General features: G+C 32.1%; 1 protein-coding gene across 2 annotated transcripts in view; it reads right to left on the reverse strand.

Annotated features, from left to right (window-relative positions):
- The window catches only part of Pdxk (pyridoxal kinase), a 58,227-nt gene that overhangs the window by 22,022 nt on the left and 16,510 nt on the right, over positions 1-19,695 (reverse strand). For both annotated transcript variants that reach the window (XR_015039427.1, XM_085810668.1), the window contains exons 4-5: positions 14,336-14,419; positions 6,767-6,801 (exon numbers count right to left, since the gene is read on the reverse strand). Coding sequence is in view for 1 of the 2 variants with exons in the window: in XM_085810668.1 (XP_085666794.1) it covers positions 6,767-6,801; positions 14,336-14,419 (119 nt within the window). In the remaining variant the exon portion in view is untranslated. The remainder of the gene's footprint in view (positions 1-6,766; positions 6,802-14,335; positions 14,420-19,695) is intronic.

Genomic DNA, 19,695 nt, shown 5'->3' on the forward strand with positions numbered 1-19,695 from the left:
GCGAATTTTCTTTAATTCTTTCCAGTAAAGTTCCTTAACTTTCTGATTTGATCCAGCTTATTACTTTTCATAGGCTGTTATTATTACAACAATTTTATGAAAATTAAAGTTTGAACTTCCAATTATCTTGAAAAGAGTTTCTAATTCTGGATCTACAAAGCGAAAGCATGTTTTGATGTCCATTACACAAGAAGTGGAATTGCTGTAAAAATCTGGATATAGGTATATCCATCTCAAAATTTTGCAAGGAGTATGGCATTAGTGTATATGACATAACAGAAAAAGGAACTTTACGAATTTTTTGTGGATTCGGACTTTCCAATCGCAATGATCAATAGAAAATTTATTTGCTATGCTAAATGCAACGATCATGACAAAGTAATAATTGAATGGGTCAGACAGCATCGCAGCGAGGGCATGCCATTGACGGGTCTAATGCTAATGGCTCAAGCCAAAATATTTCATGAAGAAATGAACTTAAAACCTCAGTGCACATATTTGATAGGTTGGTTAACCAAATTTTAAAATCACCATGGTATAAGGCAATTAAAAATTTCAGGAGTAAAAGCTTCAGCTGATACTGAAACTTCTGAACTATTTGCAGATGAATTCGTTGAACTCATTGACAGTAAAAAGTTATCTGCAGGACAAATTTACATAGCTGATGAAACTGGTCTTTTCTGGCAAAATACCTTGGCAACCTCTACAGAAAAGGCTCCAACTCAGTCACAGATTCCATAGTGAGAGTAGCAATTTTAGATTCGCAAATACTGCAGGAACGCACAAGTGTAAACTTTTCATAATCGGAAAAAATACAAGATCTAAAGCATTTAAAGGAGTAAAGATTTTCCCCTTATATATCATTCAAATAAAACAGCACAGATGACACAACCGTTGAAGAATGATTGCTTTGAAAATCATTTCATACCAAGGCTCGACAAAATTTAAATTCGGTTAGTATACCTGATTGCACAAAATTTGTTCTGATTGTAGATAACTGTTCGGCTCATATTTCAAGTACTTAAGTTTGTAAGTGAAAGATAATGTGTCCGTATTATTCTTTCCTCCAAACTATGTGTCCATCATTCAGCCTATGGATATCAGAATAGTGTGCATGCAGAAATGCAAATATAAAGTAGCATTTTTAAAATCCATGTTAAATTTTTTACGTAAAGGCCAAGACTATTCAAGAATTTTTAAAACACATGGCTAGCATAAATGATTCATTCGCTTTGAGAAGGCTATATTTTCAAAAAGTATTCCATATACACATATGAAAGATATATGAAAAGAACCGCAAACTCACCAAGTTTATACACCCTCTACAAATATTCAGTATGTGCACCTCTGGTGACATGAAATACATCCAGATGATAATCAAGCTCATTCCATACACTTTGTAGTATTGTTGTCCAGATGTTTGTTCTATCAATAGACTAGATGTTCTGACTACCACAAAATCTGTGCGGAAGTTTTTGCGTCAATGGTTCGATTTTAACCGTACCATGTACAGCTTCTGCAATAATTAAAGCCGAAGGATTATGCCAGTCCACTAGATTTTTTGCATCAACATACAGGAAGCATTGGAGGATGAAGATTTTACCAGCAAGTGATAAAGCAATGTTTCACTTATCTGAGAAACTTGGTGAGATAGTTAAAGAAATTTGGTATGTGGTTCTTTTCATATATTTTTCATGTATATACACGCAACCCTTTAAAAATACTGCTTTTTCAAAATGAATGAATCATTTATGCTAGCTCTGTATTTTAGCATACAATCTGCTGGATGGAGCATAGCAAGATTGTTGGAGAATATGTCTCCAGATACTTTAAAAAATGCTTGGCATAATTTATGGCCAGCTACCATATTTCATGGTGAGGATGATGAAGATTATAGCTTCAATTAGAAAGGTTTTCCGGATATTGCAAACTAAAGGTGAAATTTTCCCAATTCATGGATTTTGTAAAGAAATATGGAGAAGCAATAATAAATGAAGATGATATAACAGAAGTTTTTAATTATGATGACAATGCTCCAATCATCAATCAATTAACAGACGGTGAAATCTGTAGAATGGTTCTAGATCCAGAAGATAATGAAGTGTGTGATAGTCAAGAAAGTGGTAGAGAAGTTATTGAAAACGAAAAATTTTCGATTGGCAAGTTAGCTGGAATTCTCGACTGAACTGAACAAGAAATTATGTCTGCCTATAGAATTGAAGAGAGGGTATTAGCAAAAAAATAAAGCAACTTAAACAATTTAGATTGAAAATAATGTTTAATAAAATAAACAAATAAATATTAAGCTTATTTTTTTGTAAATTTTGAAGTCCTGTTACTCATAAATGCTTCATTATTTCATAAATCATGATTTCATATTTTTAATTTTATAATTTCTGCATGCTGTTTTACTAGATTTAAACTGATGATCTAATATCCGGAAAAATCCCAAATCAGGAATTGCCGAAGTCTCAATGAGTCCGGATCTCGGACTTTAAACTGCATTTAATAGTTTGCCCAAATTAAACATTCTTTCTTAATCTTAACTATACTTAACCCCTTTCTTTTACAGAAAATTAACTTTGTGGAATGTTATTTTTGCCATACATGCAATGTGATAATGATCTAACCTCTGGATTCGGCAAGGGTTTATTGTAAAGGAATATTTTACACAAAATTTAAATTTGGCTAGCTAAATATTTATCAAAACACATACAAACAAGAACAACAACAACACAAATAGAAAAAAAAATAAATTAGATTTATTTTTCAATCAGAAATCTAAACTTTGGTACTGTTCTATTATTGAGACTGGATTCAGAAGTATGAATGTATACAGGTGTGTACGTATGTATTTATGTGCATATATGTGTATATGTATATACACACAAATTTGTACTTACATATATACATGCATACTTGAACACATCCATACATTTCTGAATCCAGTCCTGATAACATAACAGTGACGACATTTTTTTGGTTATGACAGCTAAATATTAAACTTTCAGATGGACATTTATTTCAAATAATTCTAATTTGTTTAATTAATCATTAAATAACTTAGTTTAAATTAAGCAAAAAAAAAAAAAAAAAAAACAAGAAAGAAAGAAAGAAAACTTTCTATATTTTCAAAGACAACTTTCCAAGTGAGGCAAAACTTGAGAATAAATAATGATAACTTTGTTTTTTCTAAGTTTCTTTTTAACTTCTCTTACTAAATAGATATACATATGTTTGTATGTAAATAATTATAAACTTTATCTCTTAACACAGCTTGACATTTGATGGCATTTTAAATGTGTAAAAGTCCGTAGCCTTAAAGAAAAATTACTTTCATCACAGCTTGCAGATGATCATCGGTTAATCAGGTTCATTTCTCAATAATTTTCAATAGATAAAAAAAGCTTTCACATATAAATGTATTTTCAAACAAAGCGATTATTTTTAATGCAAAAATTTATGACTCACTGTACTTATTTTTTGATAAGTACTAATACATGCTTATCAAATCTCTATCTTCAAATGTTTGAATAAGATTTGTAGCATAGTATAAATTAATTATCTCCATTTATGGATTTTCTGGTGGACTATTAATATTTGTTTTTAATGGTAATGAAAATTCTTTGCAATACCGTATTTTAAAAAAATGCATAAATGAAATGTATTCACAGGCAGCATAAAACTGCTTTAGACTGATTGAACTTGGGCTAAGACTACTGCCTTAAAGTATAAATTTTCAAATAATCATAAAACTACCAAAAAATTATTACAACTTAAATAAAAAAAACATATGTAAATCACATACTACCTAAAATTTACATGTTATAAAGAGGGACTAACCAAAAATTTTGATATTTAAAATTCATTTTATGAAAACATCAAAAAGCCCCCAATCCCTCCCAAAAAACTTGATTATAAAATCAGTAAAAACAGCAAAATTATCATAATATGGGTATTACAGGTTATCTAAAAAGTCAAGTCTGAAAAGCAAATTAAAAAGTATTACATGTCCTTCCCAAAATGGCTTCATTCAACAAAATATGTGATCTATTTTATAAAATCTTTTATTATCTGAGATGTGGCTATAGGAATTTATCTTCCATAGATTTCACTGGTTTCATCATTAAAAAGCAATTTTCACCACAAAAGAATAAGCAATTTTCAACTTAATGCAAGGAATAAAACTTCACACTAAAGGAATTCTTAAATAATATAATATACACAACAGTCAGAGAAGAAATGCTCACAAAATGTGCTGGGGGTAAGTAGGAAATTTTACATACATTTCAATAAATTTCTTATCAGAGGAGATACAAAGATGTGATGGATCATATCTGTCCCATTTACCGACACTGAGAATTTTTTCTTGGTTGCTCCTAACAGAATATCTAGTTGTGAATAGTATTTATCATTTGGCTGCACTATGCTCACAGTGCTCTACATTTATATGCTAGTTGACAGAAGCTCTACATTCGTATGTTAGTAACTGATAAAGGTACTTTACCATGCAAATCTAGCTTCAGAATATATGGCAGCCTATTAATGCACCCAGGTGATTAGTACAGTTTGAATATGATATAAATCAAATATATTAAAAATTCAGAGAAAAGTATACTGTTATTTAGTTGTCACTTGTGACAGTAATGTAACTGGCATTCTCCAAAAACCAACATGCTAAGCACCTAGCTTGCCTATGTTGGAACCAGCCCTGCTATCATATTTCAAAGATGAACTGTTCACAATATTGTTGGAAGTATATCTGAAAAAGACATACACCAATATAGATATAATTAAAAAATCAACTTTAGATAGCTGCTGGATTGAAGAACTCTACAGATTTTGAGAAACCCACACTTGACATGCTAAAAATAAAGAAAGGTTTTTCAATCACACTAACACTAATAAAAACTTTACATTTGCCTAATTTGTATATTGTTGGAAATGATACATTTTCTATTTCCAGTCAGTTCAATTTTCTCTCATTTCAGAAGCATTTCACAGATGAGAATATACTAAACAAGTTTCTCTTCGATACATTATAAAGATTAAATACCTTTGTTAAATTTTATGTTGTTTCATATGTATATATCCTAGCCATGCATAGATTTTGTCTTCAACAGATATACGACACCTGTATGGACACTCTTTATTTACCACACTAAAGTTTTCATGAATAAATCAAACAATCCACTTGTAAATAATTCAACCTGCTACAGCATTATACATATACACAATGCATATCTTCCATGTATCATATATTGTGCTTAGCCTTTTGTGTTTGAGCATGAAATGAAAAGCAAAATTTTCATCTATAGCTTCTTTCTACAATATTTAGACAAACTTTTCACATATGTTTTATGTAGCTTTGTAAAAAGATAACAGCATGTGACAACTAATCATCATACTATTTACATTGGATACATAATTTCTAAACAAATGAATAATAAGCAAATCAATGGCAAAAATATCATTAACAGGGATGGAAACACCATTAAAATAGAATATAAAATCAATAACATTTAGTGATTAAAGATGTATCACGCATTGCACATTTAGTACTTTTCCACTAAAGCCATACTATACATTTTTGGTATATTATATTGGCAAATTTGGACTCCATTCCCCCCTCATGTTTTTAGCTTAATAATTTTTGTGTTTTCCTGGGAGAAAATTTGATCAATTTCCCTAATTTCATAGTATCCCTTAATTTTTAAAATTAAGATAAAATAACAAGAAATTGACACATACTTTTCTCATGTAATTACTTCAATTATGTACTAAGTTGCGATTAATTTGAAACAAGCACTGGTTTACAAAACTCAATAGAAGCCGACTCCTGGCAACGTAAGTAAATGAATCAACAGTATGAAAAGAATGCACGATCCAAAATTTTTGTTTGGATGTCTTTTATTTCCTGGAAAGAGGGAAGGCTGCATAGTCATTCCAGCTTCAAGATATATTTTAACTTTATAAGCTGATTATTCAAACATAATCTTTGTAAAGAAACAGAAAATACACTTGTTCATCACTTAGCAAATATTAAGTTCTGAAATCTATACAATGAAAGAAAACTAATCAGATGAAAAACATAGTTGCATAAACGATTATTACAAGGCAACCACCATGAAAGAAGGCAAACTAAAGTGACACATGGCACCAAGGAAATGTGCCAGAACAAACGAATAAAAACATGTTAAGTGGTATGACTCATTTATTCTTTTGTACCTAGGTGACTGCGGTCAATCTGCTAAGTGAGGCAAAAGAACTTCTTTTCCAAGATTTCTATGGAATTCTGGATTTCAGATAGTTCAATTTATTGTCAACGTCTGCCTCTCAAAAGTTGTTACTGTAGAATAATAGTTTTTTCTACCTGTGGTGGGAATAACTCGCCTAGACAAATCAACAACAGTTTTTGTTGAGACATCTGCTACTTTGTTCCCTTTAATGCTCGCATGCTTAGTTCCTCATACGCTTAAATACATCAACAATCACTAGGAAAACATTTAAGTGATTTCAATATTCTCCATAAGGGCAACTTATGGAGGATGTGTGCCCTTTCCTAAAAGGAAAATATACCACACTATATACATAAAATATTTTTTGTAATAAATCACTTATAAGCAAGAAATTATAAAGTAGAAATTCCATTGAATTTGAATTTAATTAAAACTGGTTAGCCAATAATTTTCAAATAGCATAAAAATGCAGTAAACTGATACAAAATTTTAAATAGGAAACTTTTTAGATAAAATTAGTAGATTACCAATTTATCATGGTCCCCCATTACAGGATCACAAACTGAAACAAATAAAAAGAAAAAAACTTATATTAATTTTATTTCATGAAATTTTTAAAATAAATTCTCAAAAAGTATACCACTAATCATAAGTTTACAAAGTTTAACTCTATGGTCAAAATCAAAAACATTCTAACAAAAGGCTTAGTTCAAAACTTTACAATTTAAATTTAAATAAAATATATTAATTTTCTGTATATTTGACAAATGAAACAGAATTTACTTTTCTAATAAGAAAAATGCAGATGAAGGTTAACCCTCCAAATAGTCAAAAATTTAGCTCCAAAGCACTAAAGTTTCTAAAAAAAGGCACATACTTTCCAAAATGCACTGCATTTTCAGAATTCTCCGAAAGAGAAAAGGTTTTCTAAAATGTCTCTCTTACTTTATACCTATACTCTAACCTCCCAACCAAGATATACTGGTTTATTTAGATACATTTCAAGATATAAGTATACAAGGCATGTTTAAAAGACACCAAACTTTTAAAATAGAGCACCCGTCAGCAGAAGGAACATGCTGTGACTACAGAATGCATATAGTGGCAGGTTTTCACAACAAACTGCCATTTGTCACATTTTGCTCTGACTGTTAGTTGGCGAGCTGCAGCCACTATACTAAGGAACACATGCCCAAGCTGTTCATCGGATTAGTGCCAAAGGGACAATAAAGGGTCATTCAGATTGGGGTTTATCTGAGCTAACGGAGTCAGTTGCATATGTCGACTAGCTCCACTATGTATGCAGCTAAAAATTTTCAACCCATTGCACTATGGGGAAAAACCAGTTTTGGAAATAGGTTGGCTACATCAATTGTCTCCATTAGCTCAGATAAACTTTAGTCTGAACGGCACTTAAAAGAGCTTGAAGAACAATGTGTGTGTGTGAAATTTTTCTATAAATTTGCAAGACTTTCATTAAGAGAGTTCAGTTCCTTAGTCAAGCATATGGGAAAGACTGTTTGAGACACACACAGTTCTAGAGTGGTTTAAGCATTTTGAGCAGGGCAGAATGTCAGTTGGTGACGATCCCAAGCCTGGATGACCTTCCATGTCATCCAGGCTTGTCTAACTCTTGACATTTCAGAAGAAAACTAAAATCAAAGGGGCAACAATTTGCAGCAATAATCCTTATTCTGATTTTAGGATTAATATTTTTATAATTAATTTCAGAATCCAAATAGGTAAAATTCTTCACAGATCGATTGTAATTTACAATTAAGAGGACTGTGGTTCAAACCCCGTGGGGCACATACTTGTACTGATTGTCTTTACAAATGCAGTACACAATATGCTGATCATGCAGAATCATGTCACAAAACGAACACCTCGATGCAACTTGAGCTTGGTGTGTGAATTTGTGCATAGTGGAAATATTATATGAAACATCACACCTGTTCACCTATGACAGCTATAAATATCTTGGAGTTGTATATTGAAGCTCATGGTCATGGAGCGATTTAAAAAAAAATATTGTTGTGAGATGATTCTGCTTTACGGTGAAATATGGGCACAAAGCATGATGAGCAGCGCAGCTGTATCGGCAATGTTTTCCTGCAGGCCCGCATCCTTCATACAAAACCATCCTACAGGTTGTGAAATAGTTAAGGGAGACAGGCTGCATGACAAGCCGACTTTGATCCCACAGACCAGCTAAAGTAGGAAGGAAAGTACAATCGGAAGATGTCTTATCATATGCCCTCATATATCCAAACAGCAGCACAAGAAAGATAAGTGAAAACTGTGGGCTCTCAAAAAATCGCATTTGAAAAATCCTAAATGAATTAGGTGCTCATCCATATAGGCATTACTGGATGGTGATGCTGAGAGATGTTTCATACGGTGCAACTTTGTTGTGAACCAGATAGAGGTCCAGCCAACATTCTTGGCAGATACAGTGTGAATGGATGAGGCATGCTTTTTGTGGAATGGAATGAACAATAGGCAGAACACCCATTACTGGACATTGGAATATCCATCATGTTCTGCCAATGTTCAATATCAAATATGTTTTTTATTAATATTTGGTGTGGTTGGTTTAGTTTGGTTTATTAGATTACGGCAAAGCATTCGAGGGCTATCTGCCTTAAGGGAGGGATACCTTCGTGGAGGACTTTTTAAGGGAAACTGGCTCGTATACATGTTACACATGGGAAAAACCACGAAAACACCCATGCAGTAAGCCCATTCGCGGGATTCGAACCTCAGATCGAACTACCAGTGTTAAGCGACGTTATATTTAAAATATTCTGTTCTTAACAATAATAATAATGCCCATGAGGTGTCTTTTCGTACTAAACTGACAACTCTTTACAACTTTGTAATGCACTTTTTTCTCCTACCTCTTATCGTTTTCAAGGCAGGGATGCTAACTCTGCCATTTTCGACCAGGTGGTGCTGTAAGATTTCTCATTTAGTAGTGCACAGCCACTTTACTATACCTAGACACCACTTTTATGACTATACCTGCAGCTGTTAAGCAGTTACATGAGTAGTACCAGACTTTAGTATGCACCCTGTATAATAATTTCAAATTATTTAACTGCCTTATCCAAAAAAATTAAGAACAGATTTTAAAATCTAAGAAATATTAAGAATATCCTGTCATTTGCAGAAAATCTCTGGAATGTAGAAACAGCAATTACTACAAAACTAGCCATACTGAGATATTATTATTCATGTTATTTGATGAATTCCCTAAATGCAATGATATTGAAGGATACTTTTAAAGAAAAGAGAGATGCAGGGTATGCTGAATTTTGGAAGTTACTGCCTAAGTTAGTTTGGAAGTTACTGTAGTGGGTGCAAAAGTTGCAGCTGTTTTTTTTTAATCAACTTATCTACGAGAACCATCCTATTTCTAAAATGAAATATGTGAAGAGCTTATATATATATACATTAACTTTCTGATTCTTACTTTTATTATGTATTTAGAGTAGCATGTAGTAAATATAAACTTGATTTATTAAAAATTAGTACAAATTTTCCCCCAGTGTCAAAAATCAGATTAATTAAAAAAAAATGGAAGATTAAGATTCTGTGAAGAATTTTATACTATGTTGTAACCCATGTAATATAACATATATATATATATATGTGGCCTCAAATAAAGAAATACAGTACAAAGTCCGAGATCCAGACTTCTCGGGACTTTGGCGATTCTGGATTTGGGATTTTTCCAAATATTAGATCAGTTTAAATCTAGTAAGATGGCAAGTAGAAATTGTAAAATTAAAAATATGAAATTGTGATTCATGAAATATGAAATAATGAAGCATTTATGATCAAAAGGGTATCAAAACTTACAAAAAATTAATATTTATTTGTTTACTTTATTAAACTTTTCTTTGTATGTAAATTATTTAAGTTGCTTAGTTTTCTGTGCTTATACTTTCCTCTTCAGTTCTATAGACACACATAATCTCTTGTTCAGTTACAAAGTATAAGTCCTGTAATTGCTGTTTCCAGAATTCCTGCTAATTTTTTCATTTTCAATAACCTTTCTGTCATTTTCTTCACTATCGGTAACAGTATTTTCTGGATCTAGAACCATATTCCAGATTTCGCCACCCATTAACTGATTGATGATTGGGGTTTCATCACAATAAAAAAATTCTGTTATATCATCTTCATTTATTACAGCTTCTCTACATTTCTTTAGGAAATCCATTACTTGGAAAATTTCACCTTTGATTTGTGACAGCCGAAAACCTTAAAATTTGCAGTTTTCATCTTCATCAATCTACCAAGAAATATGGTTGCTGGCCATACATTATGCCAAGCACTTTTTTAGGATCTGGAGACACATCCTCCCATAGTCTTGCGATGTTCCATACAGCAGTTATATAATAAATATTTTTTAAATTGAATAGTCTTGCCATTATTCAAGAAATTTAACATGGATTTTAAAAACTCAACTTTATATTTGCACTTCAGTGTGTGCACTATTCCGATATCCACAGGCTGAATGACAACATATAATTTGGAGGAAGGAATAACATGGATATATTATCTTTCATTCAAACTTTAAGTGAAATATGAGCCAAACAGTTATCTACAATCAGCACAATTTTTGCGTCATCAGGCAAACTAACCGAATTCAAATTTTGCTGAGCTTCAGGTATGAAATGATTTTCAAACCAATCCTACATTGACGCTTTTATCATCTGTGCACTTTTATTTGCATGATATATAACAGGAAAATCTTTACTCCTTATAAGTGCTCGAGGTTGTATATTTTTTCCAATTATGAAAAATTTATGCTTTCTGCATAAATTCCGTTCCTGCAATATTTGCACCTGCTAAAATTGTTAGTCTAGCTTTGAAATCTTTGACAGCAGTTGGAGCCATTTCTGAAAAGGTTGTCAAAGTATTTCACGGAACCATATTGCCAAAAAAGACCAATTTCTTCAAGTATTGTAAATTTGTCCTGGAGATAAAGGTTTCACTAATGACTTCAATAAATTCATCTGCAAATAGTTCAGCAGCTTCAATATCAGCTGAAGCTTTTTCAACTGAAATTTTTAATTGCATTAAACTACAGCCATTTTAAAATTTAATTAATTAGTCTTTCGAATATGTGCACTCAGTTTTTTAAGTTCATTTCTCCATGAAATATTTTGGCTTGAGCCATCAGCATTCGACCCGTCAACAGCACACCCTCACGGCATCTCTGTCTGACCATTCTATAATCACTTTTAGCATAGCAAATAATTTTTCTGTTTTTCATCGAGTGGGGTGTTGGAATCCACAAAAAATTCATAAAGTTCCTTTTTCTGTTATGTCATATGCAGTTGACTTTCCAGTGTCATACTCCTCACATAATTTTGACAAGGATATACCTATATCCATTTTGAAGCAATTCAACGTTTTGTTTAATGGATATCAAAACATGCTTTCGCTATGTAGATCCTATTGCAGCTCCAGAATTAGAAACTCTTTTTGCATAATCAAAAGTTCAAACTTTAGCTTTCATAAAATTGCTGTAATTATAATAACCTGCAAGAAAATAATAAGCTGGTTCAAATCAGAAAGTTAATGAACAGCGCAGTCTGCTATATTAACTGAAATTCTTTGGAATTAGCAAAGTATAATTTTATCCTATCTTAACAGCATTCGCTACGCATGTCTGGCTATGTAGCATGGCGACGAAATGTTCCGTTAAATTTTGCTTTGCTTCTATTGCCCACTGAAACAATTAAGCCTGAATTGTATTAATTTAGTTATTTATTATACTTATGTATAACTTATGTATAACACATGCTTAAAGCTTATATGAGTTCTGAATAAATAAATTCCCCTATATACTTAAGCTTACTAAGGGCCGGTGCTAGATAATTTGCCGCCTGATGCCGGTCCTAAATTCTGCTACCAAGTGCCTTTCTAAATTCTTAATTTTTGCCGCCCCTTAAGATTGGGTCCCAGTTCTTTCCCTAAACTCTACAAATTTTATCATCACTTAATTTTATTACTATGCGCTTCTCTAAATTCCAAAAATTTTGTTTTCCTTAAATCCTGCCACCTGGTGCAGCCATACAAGCTCTGGCGTCGGTTCTGGGTAATAAATAAAAATAAAAAATCAGTTATTCTTAATTCAATAAAAAAATAATGTAATGGTTCAATCAACATTGTAACCATTACATTGATTACAATGTTCAATTGATTAATTGATAACCATTACATTGATTTTGATTTAACCATTTTTTATTGAATCATACTATCAACATAACTATCAATGGATTACAATTCATCAATGGTTCAATATCAATGGATTACAATGTTCAATCAACATTGTGTAATCAAAATCAATGTAATGGTTAAATCATAGTATGATTCAATAAAAAAATAATGGTTCTGTAAATAAAAAAATCAGTTATTCTTAATTCAAATAGCACTAAATGTAATCTTTTAATCTATGAGTATCATTAACAAAATCTATTTTTAGCATATAGAAAGAAATTTGTTAAATTTTTCCTTGTCAATATTTAGCACATTTAACTTAAATTTGTAATCATCGCCAAGCGTAATGTCAACAAAAAAAAATTTTCATACTCGTTATTCAATTACTAATATTAAAAAAAAAAATTTAGGCATTGTTACATAAGTCATTACTCAAGTTGTCATGTGTTGATAAACATACAGTGATGAATGCCAAATATAATAATAATTGGCATCAGAGATATAAAATATTAGTAGTTGTGAATGTTTCTATGTAGAATGTTTTGGTGTGATATGTATGCCAAGCAGATACACAGTTACCAAGCCAAATTATTGATTGCACAAATTTATGCTAAAATCATTGTTTCTTCAATAATGAGTTTATTTTGCTTAGTGTCGAAGTGAAATAAGAAGCGGGATCCTCCACATGTTTTCTTAACAGAGAAAAAAAAAATCAAATGCGCATGCCTAAAGCATAGAAAATAAATTCCTAAAAAAGTTTTTGTTCGTAGCTTTAAGGTCCAGATTTTAGATCATTCCGGACATTTTACATCCGTATCTCAGACTTTCTACTGTACTGTGCATAGAGGGTATACAGCATGCTGTTCTTTTAAATCTTTAAAAAGCTAAAGTTTTTACAGACTACAATGCAATATTTTTGTTGCAATAGTTTGGTATCATGTAGAGTAGGCATGTTACACACTTTCCTTTTCCCATTCTTGAAAGACCCATGAGGCCTTTAGATTGCGACAAGAATGGTGACTTGGCACCCGAAGTTTCAACGAACCATGTTACTAGGGTCAAAGAGAAACACGAGCTGCTGAATCCAGTCGCTCAACATAATTTACACAATTGTTTACTTTAGGAAACAGATGTTCAGTACATATATTACATGTTTGTAACAATAAAACTCATAAATCTTCATACAGCTGTCTTTTTACTACAGGATTAAAGAAATCATCATCTGATTCACACAGAAGAAAGCATTGTTTTTTTCATTTGCATTGGTTACACCATAATAAAATTACCTTAAAATTCATGGCATATTTTTCTATCTTTTTATATGAAGTATGTCAGAATGAATAACTTAAAAATTTTGATGTTAAATAAACATACTAGTTACACTAGCAACAAGATAAATGCTGCTCTTACGAACATCTTGACACTTCGTGGATTTAAATCTAAACAAAAGTAACATGCATCTTTAATTAATAATAATGTAAAAATAATGTGTAATCTTTAACAAAAACTGTCATATTATATACTTCTGATTCAGCTGTTATTTATGTGATACATAGAGTGAAATACAAAGAAATAAAGCATACAAATTTCTCGATTCCACTATTTATTTCCCCCCTTTATGACATCATGTAAAAAAACTATTCTGAGCAGTTTAATTTGCAAATTATGCTATTTAAACTTCAATAATTCTCTATTGTTTTATTCTACTTAATCTCATTATTTCAAAATGTACAGATATAAAAATGAAAGTATTATTGTAATGTTTTCTAGGGGAAGGGAAGGAATATTAATGAAAGCAACACTCAGGAAACATTACTAGTATTAAAACTAAACATACTATTAAAACTCAGGAAACATACCAACATATAAGTCAGGATTGAGTTTTTTCAACTCCTTTACAATCTCCACAAGCTTCGTCAAAAAAGTCACGGTTCCAACATATCCTGAAAATTTAAAATATTTAAATAAATAAATAAAAGCATAAAATATTTTTTTGCATTACCCTACTTTACATTTATAATTGCAGTAATAATTTCCAAAAAACTACATTATATGCTATATCCATTTAAAATCAACAGGTTAAACAATTAATTTTCACACTTAAACGCTCGAGATGAGTGTTACAGTACAAAATCTTTAATCCGAACCTCAAAGCTACAAACTTTCTGCGCATGCGTAGCATCTACGCGTGCGCATAATACCTTTACGCATGTGCATAATACGTTTATGCATGCGCGTTTAATGTATAACGGAGGGTATAAGCTAGGCTAAAATTATCTAATTATCTATTTCAGTTAATGTTGCAGATTGCGTTGTTCCTTAATGTTCTAATTGAACCCGGCTTACTATTTTTTACAGACTGTTAGAGCAATTATATAAAAAGTAAGCTTGAACTTTCAATTATGTCAAAAAGAGTTTCCAATTCTGGAGCTGCCAAAGGATCTACAAAGCGAAAGCATGTTTTGATGTCCATCAAACAAAAAGTGGAATTGCTGCAAAAAATGGATAAAGGCATGAAGTGACAAGAGAGGTTAGTGAAAACGAAAAAATTTCAATTGACAAGTTAGTCGGTATTCTCGGCACAGCAATTACAGGACTTGAACAGCAGAACTTTGTAACTGAACAAGAAATTATGTCTGTTTATAGAATTAAAGAGAGAGTATTAGCACATAAAACAAAGCAACTTAAACAACTTATATTGAAAAAAATGTTTAATAAAGTAAACAAATAAATATTAAGCTTTTTTTTGTAAATTTTTATACCCTTTAGATCATAATTGCTCTTTATTTCATAAATTAAGATTTCATATTTTTTATTTTATAATTTCTGCATGTTATCTTACCAGATTTAAATTGATGATCTATAATACAGAAAAACCTCTAATCCGGAATCGCCGAAGTCCCGACGAGTCCGGATTAAAGACTTTGTACTGTATAACACATAGGCTTCCATATGGGTTCATAATAGATTGAATGCACAAGTCTGATAATAGGTTAATAAAATTTATTCTTATGAAAAGAAATATATCAGAACTCCGGAATGTTCCTCAGAGATATTCGTACAAGTGTTCACAGTACAGTATTCGTATAAGAAACAATTTATAATTCTGGAATTTTCCACAAAAATAATCATACAGCTCTTCTCAATATCACATAGTTTAAATAGTAGTTACACTTCAAACTACTAAGAATGTTAAACACAATGCAACTGCAAAGCACATCCAAAAAGGCAAAACTCCCATGGAGATCTCCGATTATACCGAACTCGCACTGAACTAAACAAATCTGAGAAATGGATACTCCATACTCCCACAGACATTTATTCAAAAAATGCATTTATTCAGTAAAAACTGTTTTCAGTGATACACTTTATCACAAAATTTTAAAAGCATTCCATTCCATAACTAAATTACCAAATCCTAACCAACCTGTTAAACATAACACTGCTCATTATATCATAATCAAAGGTCCACCTGTGGTTGCAAAACTTCATCGGTTAGCTGCAGATCGCTTAAAAATAACAAAACAAGAATTTCAAACTATGATGCAATTGAGACAGTTAAGACTGTTGAGAAGCAATTATGCATCCTCACTTCCCATGATTCCAAACAAAAGAACTTTACAGTGGAGACCTGTAGATTACCGTGGGTTGAACGCCCAAACAATAAAAGATAAACACCTATTCCTAGCTTAGCCGATTTTATTGCTGCATTGCACAGTACTAAAATTTTTAGTTATGTTGATCTGATCAAGACATATCATCAGATACCAATTAACCCCACTGAAAGTCATAAAACTGCCATATGTACAACATTCGATTTTTTCAAAAGTACACTTATGCAATTTGGCTCATGCAACTTCTCAACATTTTATAGATGAAGTTGCACAAGATTTAGAAGATGTTTATGCTTTTGTTCATGACTTGTTTGTAGCGTCTAAAAATTCTGAGGAAGACAGCATGCATCATTTTTAAAACTTCATAAATATGGACTTCGCATAAATGATCCAAAATGCATCTTTGGTCAAACATCTATTGATTTTTTTGGATTTCACTTTAGTGAAAATGGAATTAAACCTCTTCCTGACAAAGTCAAATGTATTTTAGATTTCCTTCAACCAACCACCCTCACTCAGCTTTGCAAATGTTTAGGCATGTTTAACTTTTACAGATGTTTCATACCTAAAGCAGCACACATTCTTTCTCCTTTAATAAAACTGTAAGAAGGAAATATCAATAAAAAGAAATCTTGTTCTTATGTTCAGGATTCCTCCTCACCGTTAAATTGAAACGAAAATCTTGAAAAAGCCTTTACTGTTGCCAAAAATGCCATTGCTCAGGCTACCCTTTCAAGATACCTTATTCTGGGAGCCCAGTTAAGCATCTGGGTAGATGCTTCAGATGTTGCAATAGGCGCCACTCTTATGCAGTAGTCTCAACAAACATGGGGAACTATAGCATTTTTCTCTACGAAAACTGAATAAAAGTCATCAGAAATTGTCTGTATATGATAGGGAATTATTTTCAATTTACTCTGGGATTAAGAAATTCTAATGCATGTTAGAGGGCAGAAATTTTCAAATTTATATGGATCAGAAACTGTTAACATATGCTTTAAGCAGGATCCCCACAAATGTTCAACTCTGCAACTACACCATTTAGATTTCATTTCTAGGGTTCTACTGATATTAGGTATGTGCAAAGTTTTAAAAACACTGTTGTTGACACTTTTTCGAGAATAAAAGTTGACTCCATAAAAAAATCTGCATTTGGGGATTTTAAAAGAATTTCCGAAGCTCAACCATATGATCCAGGTACAAAACCTTTTCAAAAACAATACATCATCTTGGAAACTGGAATGCAAGTTGTGCCAATACTCTGATGGTAATATTCTTTGTGACATCTCTGTAGACATTCCTCGTCCATTTGTTTCAAATTCCTTTCACTGACTCATCTTTAATCATCTGCATAACCTATCACATCCAGGAATTTCAGTTACTACGAAACTCATATATTCTTATTATGTATGGCCCAATATGAAACATCATATCAAAAATTGGGTCAAATCCTGTTACTCTTACTAGAAATAGAAAATAACCAGACACACTAAAGCAAGATTGGGTACATTCTCTTCCTGATGCACGTTTTTTGTCAATCCTCATGGATATTATAGCCATTTCTGCCATCAGAAGGCAACACATACCTTTTCGCTCTAATAGACAGAGTTTCCAGATAGTCTGAAGCATTATCTATTCTCAATATGAAAACAGAAACTATTTGCAGAACTATTTCCAACTCATGGATATCTCGCTTTGGCTGCCCATTGGTCATAAAAACAAACCAAGGTTTTCAAATGAGATCTGTAATGCTTGCAGATACAAATAGAATCACAGACACAACCTATCATCCAATGTCAAATTGCATTGCTGAATGATTTCACAGACATTTAAAATTCTCTGTCAAGACTCACGATACCAATAACTGGTCTAAAACACTCCCAGTTGTTCTGCACAGTATAGGGACAGCGATTAAGGAGGATGTGCAGACATTTTGGGCAGATTTGGTGTACAGCACAACTCTCAGATTTGCTTAATGATATGATAATGCCAACCAAGATATGTCCATATGACACTCAATTCATCACTAATCTCCAGCATAGAATGCAACAACTAAACCCAACAGCTACATTTTACGTTGTGAAGATAAGTATTTCGTAACTTATAATCTAAAATCACATACACATGTACGCATGTATACTTATGTATCGATCGAGTAAAACCACAGCTATGCCAGCCATACTCAGGCCTGCACAAGGTCCTTTCCACAATGGAACAAAATTTTCACAACTGAAATAAATCGCCTCAAATCTACTTAGTTTATAGACCATGTAAAACCAGCTTGAATAAGCTTAATAAGCTTTCAAACTCTGATTTGCCTGAACTGAAACCAGACAGAGACTTGACAGTTCAATGAAATAAATCTGATCTAACGAACTCTAAGACTAAAATTGTCACAAGATCGGAAAGGCATGTTTATAAATATTTCATTTTTATATGTGTACATTATTACCTTGTCATATGTTGAATTGCATTTTGATTTTTCCAATTTTATATTCCCATTTTGTTATTAAGGAAAAAAAATAATAATAACTTGACAGCTTGGATCTCCTGAAATATTTTATAATTTTATGTCATTCTTCTGAGTTGCCATCAAAGGAACTGTGGGGGGGGGGAGGGAAATCTATGGTGATAGGGATAAGGAGTGTGCCTTGTGCCCCCATGTGTCTGCTGATAAGTATGGAAACCCTAAGGAGAAGTTTTCATAGAAGCGCAGAGACACAAGAGACCTGCTATCGAGAAGTAGTAAGCATATCTTGTCCTGAAATAAAGATTAGTTTTTATTGTGTATGTCTGGTTAAAGCTTTGATTAATGTAGTGAGAATATTTAATATGGTATGGACAATGAGATTTGGGTAGAGACCACTATGCTTTCTGTCTTAACCTTATTTTCTGGCAGAGGTTCATTTTTTCAAACATTTTATGTCGTATTATACAAAAGATTTGCACATAATTACAGTTTCGCACATAAATTCGCTAAAATTATTTACACATGTACCAAATTTGTAACAATATATTTAGAACAGAAGAGATTTTACTAAGTGGTAGGCACTGAAATATCAGTAACACAAGGCATTTATGATACTGTCTAACCATACTAGCGAGAGCAGTTTGGCTGAGAGCCAAGATGGGTCAGTTTAATTGAAAGGGTGTGGGTGGAAAGCGCAGGTATTTTTCCCTCTTGGAGGTCATAGCAGTTGTAACAGCTTTAATATCATTATTAATTTCTTGTGCATTTGAAATAGATGAATAATAAATAATGTACAGGTTACTGGCAATATTGAAACGCAGGCTCGAGAACCGCATGCATTTTCTCGCATGAAATATGTAATTATTTTATTAAAACAAGTTTTTATACCTTTTCTTCTCTTGTTTGTATGTCGACATTTTTTTTTAAGTGTAAAATAAAAGTTATTGCTGTGTTCCATCATTGGAGTTTATTTCAAATTGTTTAAGAAGCATCACAGGGTGTGGGTGAAAAGCGCAGGTATTTTTTCTTCTCGGAGGTCGGGGGTCATTTAGTGCTTTTTCTTACAATCGTTGAGAATCACTGTTACTGACCTTCTTTTACTTTCGAATCTTCATTTTTACAATGAGTTCTAGTG

This window comes from Stegodyphus dumicola, chromosome 2 (assembly GCF_044657685.1).
Source record: "Stegodyphus dumicola isolate Sdum_Otavi_A_Nest chromosome 2, ASM4465768v1".
Lineage (NCBI taxonomy): Eukaryota > Metazoa > Arthropoda > Arachnida > Araneae > Eresidae > Stegodyphus > Stegodyphus dumicola.